This window comes from Chaetura pelagica, unplaced genomic scaffold (assembly GCF_000747805.2).
Source record: "Chaetura pelagica isolate M959 unplaced genomic scaffold, ChaPel_1.0 scaffold161, whole genome shotgun sequence".
Classification (NCBI taxonomy): Eukaryota; Metazoa; Chordata; class Aves; order Apodiformes; family Apodidae; genus Chaetura; species Chaetura pelagica.
The window spans coordinates 932,925-939,596 of NW_009951965.1; the positions used below are offsets into that span (position 1 = coordinate 932,925).

The 6,672-nt window shown below is 41.2% G+C and overlaps 1 protein-coding gene across 1 annotated transcript in view; it reads right to left on the reverse strand.

Moving 5' to 3' along the window:
* Positions 1-1,341: 1,341 nt before the first annotated feature.
* Positions 1,342-6,672, reverse strand: part of SLC30A1 (solute carrier family 30 (zinc transporter), member 1) — a 9,440-nt gene continuing 4,109 nt past the window's right edge. Inside the window, exons 2-3 of the mRNA XM_010001016.1 lie at positions 6,537-6,667; positions 1,342-3,025 (exon numbers count right to left, since the gene is read on the reverse strand). Coding sequence (XP_009999318.1) covers positions 2,115-3,025; positions 6,537-6,667 — 1,042 coding nt within the window. The 3' untranslated portion in view covers positions 1,342-2,114. The remainder of the gene's footprint in view (positions 3,026-6,536; positions 6,668-6,672) is intronic.

A 6,672-nucleotide genomic window follows, 5' to 3' on the forward strand; every position in this document is an offset into this window, starting at 1 on the left:
TCCTTCTCCAGTGCTTTGGCACACAGCATTTGGCCAAGGCACTGGCACACGCTACAGAGCTTGTCTGGCCCTGTAGACTGCTTGGTTAACACACAACACTGGTAATCCACCCCTGGATAATCGAGAGTTGACTGCAATTCTCTGCTGAGAGTTTGGCTAAGACCACTGACATGACCTGGGCTAATCCAGGTCTGACAAGCAGCAGACTATTTTGAACTACTTAGGTGCAATTATCATTAATAGACACGTTTTAGAAATGCAAACTAGGGAGGTGTTCTGTATCTGGAGGCAAAGCTATGTTGCCTTCACTAACAAAACATTCTTCTTAAAAAAATCTACATTTAAATACTGTTAAAAACCTGAAAACCACGGCATCAAAGAATTTCATAAGGCCAAAACTATCCTCATTTCCCTCTGCTGTGCCTAAGTATTGCAATACGTTTGTAGAAGGAGTAAATACTGTGTAATTTAGTATCTTACACTCCTTCTAGTGCCTTCCAGTAACAGACCTCAGAGCTCCTCACGCAAGAATTAAGCCTCACAACACCCCTGTGAGGTAGGTATTATCCCTATTTTAAGACAGGGAAACTGAGGCAGAGTGTTTATCATGTCCAGAGTCACAGAGCAAACATTTGGAAGATCTGAGTTGCTTTCCAGTTTTGAGCACAGGAGCAGTCAATTAAATCACAAGATGTTACTTCCCATATGTAACTTGAGGGTGGATTGAAAGGGTCAGGGTTTTCAGTTAGATTTCTTGTACATTTTATCTTCAACTCTCACCTAGTCTCTGCCAAATTCAGTCCATAGACCAGTTTCTCCTTTGTTAAGGTGCAAGTTGGCAGCATACTGTAACAGCTTCTTTAGAGCCAGTTGTCAATTAACTGAGCTAACATTCTTAATCATAGACTCAGACACTTAATAAGCGAAATTCTGAGACATAAATATCTTACAAGTGTGAAATACAGTGAATGAAATCCTACTCCTTGCTCCACTTCCTCAAAAGTCAGTGGAAGGCTCCTGAGGACACGGTGGGAACCAGGACTGCAGTCACTGCAAGTGCTTGCAGGCACAGTAAACCACAAGCAAAATGCACCATGGAGGCTACTGTCTATGCTTAAAAAGTATGAATTATACTGTCAGTGCTTGGCAGGCTTTCCCTGACAGAGCACTTACTAACATAACTAATTCATTTATCTTGGTAAACTGAGCAGGAGTTAAAAGTGAAGCTCCAGCTCTTCATTCACAGAACTGTGAGTTAAGGATTCTTTAAACTTTGAAGACTTTTGTGACCAGACACTGCTTGGAAATACAGAAGAAAAAACAAAAAATCCATTAAATATGAAGGTATGCATTACTTTATCGGTCAGTCTCACGTCTTGATCACAAAGCACTATACAGAAGAGCTTGAACTTCCATTCTGATAGAAAGAAAAAAAAACCCTTTCACATCTGATGTTTTCACAAGCAGTTGATTTTAATTACCTCACTACCTTACCAGAAAAAGGGGGGACAGTTTCTAACAATCATGTTTTGTTCTCTTTAAGATGCGCTATATGAGAAAATAATTAGAAAAGCGTTCACATTTATTACTATATAGTTTTAAGAAAAACGTGAAATTGCCAAGTGGTTTCCAGTTTTAAGTAGTTCTATCTTTAAAAACATTCTATGAACTTTGGTTTCCTTAGGGCTTCTAAATAAACAATATATTAAAATATCTACAAATCAAATATCAAAGGAAAGAGCAGGTAAGAGAAATCTGTAACGTAAATTGAGTTTCTACATGCTTGTCCCTCAAATACCTTTTCACTGGAAAAAATATTTTCATTCAAAGGACAGCAGCAGCAGCGTCTCTGCTGAAATGCTGAAACTGGTTTTCTCGAGTTGTTACAGCATTGGTGCACTTTCTGTCTGTCAGAAAAAAGTCAATGCAAACACATTGTATCATGACAGTGACATCATTCTTTAAAACGAGCATCTAGATGTAGCAAAATGACAACAACAAGGGCTTCAGCAATTACACTACTTGGCAAAATTGCATCTGAAAAGTCTGTCTGTTCCTCTTGCAACACAGCTGTTGTCAAAGTCACCAAAACTCAGGTAGCACCATTCGAGGAGTTACAAAGATGATTCAAACTGCTCGTTTTGGTCGGTTTCTGCCTCTAGCTTGACTGAAGGGATGCTCTCTGACTTAGTCCTTCTAGTTTTCGGAAATTCAATGACAACTTCTGAACAAGAAATACTAAATGACGAAGATTTTTCTGTCTTCTTTGCAGTACTATCTTCTCCTGTTCCGCAACACTGCTTCAAAGCACACTGAGTCCTGCAAGGAAACTCGCATTTCCCTCTCCCTGATTCAGAGCCAACGCTGGCAAACTCGGGCTGAATGGTAGTTGCATGAATCCCTTCGTCATGAAAGATCTCTTTTATTCGCTTTGCCACCATCATGTATGTGGAAGGGTCAGGACACTTTATGTGAGCAGTGCCAATGATCCTACTGCCTGCCAGCTGCCAAATGTGTAACTCGTGGATCGCTTCGACTCCTTCGAGGGTGCGCAATTTTGAGTTCAAAGAATGAACATCTATTTGCTTGGGAACAGTCTGTAGAAGTATAAGGGCTGACTCCCTAAGTAATGGGTAAGTTGTGTAAAGAAGTATACAGACCATGATCAAGCAAAGGATGGGATCTAAGTACAGCAACCAGCACGGACCAGCCACTGTAATGCTCTCTTGCTCAGACGTGTTTGCTCTGCCAAGTGCTTGGGAGAAAGTAACATTTTCCATGCAATGGTTATTGACACATGGATTAAAGCAGGCCTTATCTTTGACACATGGATTCCACAATCCATAAAAGAGCAAGGCATTCACTACCACAATTACTGAACCTAAGGCATCACCAAAAACATGCAGAAAAACTCCACGCATGTTGAGTTGCGCGCTAGAGTCTTCTTCTGCCTCCTCTACATCCAGAGGATAATGACCAGCGTTCCCATTCACTTGTAGGTCAGTCATGTCGTCTTTTGTATCACCTGACAAGAAAACAGTACAATGATTAGGCATATGCTATAATACTACACACAATGCCATACAATAATGTACAATAATGCCATATAAAATAGCTGACCAACCATTGAGCTTCCCTCATTGAGTACAAAACCGAAAAGCGAGCAACTCTACCCATAACACTCAGCAACATTTTCTCTGGCTGAGAAATACTCAGTTGTCCCAATAAGTGATCTACATACTCTAGAAGATAATTGCTTCTACATGGAGCTTAAAGGTGTAGAGTGATGAAGTATGAAGATGACCACATTTTAATTTATTCTACAGAAAAAGTGCTTTCACATTTCCCTGCTCTTCAACCATTTGACTACTCACTGGTCATTCCTTAAACAAAAAGAAGAATTATGGAGTGCATATAAAAAGCTGATTAAGTAGCTACGTAACTTACATTTGTTCCCTCTTCTGAAAAAACAGAAGGCTAATAACATCGCTAAAATCTCTCTTAAACCATAGGACTGCATTGCTGTTTTATATTGCAATTTATGAGGCCATAATCTCAAAAGCATAAAGGCTATTGCTTTATAGAAACTTTTTCTCAGGCTTAGTAGTTAATTTCCAATAGACTTCTGAATTCAAGGAAAAGGAAGTTTTTCTGAGATGGTGCATGAAGCCAGCAGAACTGTGAGATACAATGAGCTGAGTTTTGAGGTCTAAAACACAGAATTTATCAGCTGTATTGACTATAGGACAGTATAAGTTATCACCAAAGCTTTCAAAGGCTATGAACTACTGTTATTTTTTACTTCAGAATACATAAAACCAGTCTTCTTAGTACTTTTTTTTTTTAAGTGACATACAGCTGTTGAGTGAAATACACCCACTGATGCCCAAAGCTGTATGTCATGAACCATGCAATGTATAAATGAACATTTTAGTGTCCTCCTTTATCAAAGCTGTCTGTGATATTACCAAAATATAACTAGCTGTGTAAGAATAAATGCACAGATCATTACAAAGTATGGCTTTTTGAAAGAAAAGCATTCTTTATTGTTCAAAATTGAAAGCATTTCACATTATTAACCTATTTTTCTTCAAGAGTTCTTTGGACAGAAAACTTCCAGTGTTAACGAAATGTAACACACACTGGCCACTGGCCTGATAAACTGAAACGAGATCTTGCTGCTTCTGTGGTTATTCAGTTCAGAGCTTTGTAAACATTAACATGTTAGTATGACCCACAGCTTCTGCCACTCTGCTCTCCTGGCTGTGGTTCTGTAACCATAAAGTGTCTACAAGTTCTTTTCCCTCTGAAGAGGGGGTGGGGTCTCCTCTGAAGGCAGCTCAGCGTGTCAGTTCCAAGCCCCAGGCTAATAACCTCGTGAATCACGCTCATGTCCTAAAGCTCCAGCTGCATTTTCCACACAGCTTCTAGGAGTTCTAGAGTATGGGATGTGTAACTTTCCAGAGAAATCAAGCAATGAGAAGAAAATATCTCAGGTTACAGAGTTCAGACCTCAAGATCCACACCAAAAGCAAGGAAAGAGGAACTTTTCTAAGAGTGTTGCGTACCAAGTACCCAGAGAAGACAGGATTTGAAAAATCAGTAGCCCTATCTGTCAGGGTGGTTAACAGGAAACATGGTTCCAAAAAAGCTCCTAATAAATTTTTTTTTAATGGCAAAACATAAAAACATGTCAATTTGAGATATGCTCATTTAAATCTAACCATAAACTGATTACTTTATGTGAAGTATATGCCCAAAGATACCTGTGCCAGACTACCCCTAAGGCTATTGCTAGCTTTCCACTTTAGAAAATCAGGGTCCCCTTTGTGTAATTCCAGTGGAGGCAAAGTACCATTCTCAGTCATTTCCCTACTCTTCACCTACACATCTTACAGCTCTTCCCGACTCTCCAAGCACTTTTACCTGTTAACATTTGCATGGGCAAACTATGAATAACTCCATCCATTACATAATCATGGCAGGGCACAGAAGGAAATACAAACTTATTTCAGAGTTTCACTGTGACCAAAATTATGCCCCATTACCACCTAAATACCCACAACAAATTATTTGTTATTGCCAGAAGGACATCCGTGAAAAATTCCAAACAAGTTAACTCAAAATAGCATGCATTTTAATCCATGCTGTAAATTAATTTTTTTAGCTTAGAAGAAGTCCAAAACTTGACCAAAAGCACTTTTCACCATGTTTCACTGTGCAAGCACAATACACAAGCCAAGATATCTATCTGCTCAATGGTTATGGGAATTTTACATTGTTTAAAACTAATTATTAGGATACCTTTGTTGCCTCTAAACCAACATTAAAAGCTTATTATGTGGTCAAGAAAATGGTGTACTATATTCAGAGGCACTTTCCTATCCTCTTGCACAACCCGTCTTTTCAAAACCAACATGGAGTCAAAACACATGGGAGAAAGAGAAACTGCTAAGTTTCTCCAATGTGAATTGGAACCGAAGACCACAGAAAAAGAGAAACTGTAGCAAAGTTCACTCTGCTCAATTAATGCTCAATTTAAGCGAAAACAGCTGTCTCCTGCCGTCACCCCGAATATAAAGGAGAGCCATGGGTTCTGCAGACTGACACCCCTTCCTCCTGGTAACTGGGATGCCATATTATACGTGGGGAAAGGACAATTAAGCACCTTTCACTCTGCTAGCACACGGTATGTGGCTTCGGCCAAGTGACTTCAAAACAAACTATCTAGGCTTCTGGATCTGTGAAAAAAAAACAACCCGAGAAATTCCCTCCCACAGAACAGACAGCTTGATCACAACTGGGAAGGGGAGATTTTAAATTTATCTCTACGTGCAACTGAGTGGGAAGGTGCCTGCTTTAGAAATCTGAAGAAAAAATAATTGAAAGAAACCTCCCATGTACCCTGACACTGGTGAGCTCCATGTTCAGAGCCTATTGCATGACTTGCACAGCTCCCACTGGTAATTTCCAAGACTTCTCCTGACTGATACAGATGTCATGAAGAAGTACATCATTACTGCAACGGAATATACTTCAGTATGTTATGTTCGGATTGAGATTAGCTTCTCAGGTAGCAAAAAACCAACCCATGGGAGAGAGAGACCCAGCTGTCGGGCCCAAGGTGTTGTGCTGTGCCCTATTTGATGTGCAGCCAGTTCAGAAGGCATCAGGGCAATGTCTTGTGACAGCTTGTGTCGCTAGGCAAAAAACACTTGTCATGTGCCTTCTCTACCAGCACCAACTTCTTCCAAGCCAAACTGCTTTACCCTAAGACTCTTCCACGCTCTGACCTGCCTGCAAAACAAAGGCACAACTTAGGGCACATCTTTTAGCACCTGAAAGAAAGGTGCGAGGTAGAGGTGCTGTTGCTCAAGAGCACCGCTAAGAAAGTTTCTTGCCTCTTCCAGAGGAGGAAGGATGGGCGGTCCTCATGGAGCTCGCCCCAGGTGCGAACACCGTCCCCAGGGAAGGGACCTCTCGCTTGTCTGAACACCTCTGTGCTGCGATGGGACAGAAGGCACTGCAAGACTTACCCAGCTTCTCCTGGCTGACTCCGTTGGAGCTGCTGCAGTTCTCCACCAAGGTGCTGGTCTCCTCCCGGTGCAGCGCAGCCTCCCCATCCCCGGGGGGCTGCTCGGGCTTGGGGCCCCCGCGGGGGTGATGCCTGCC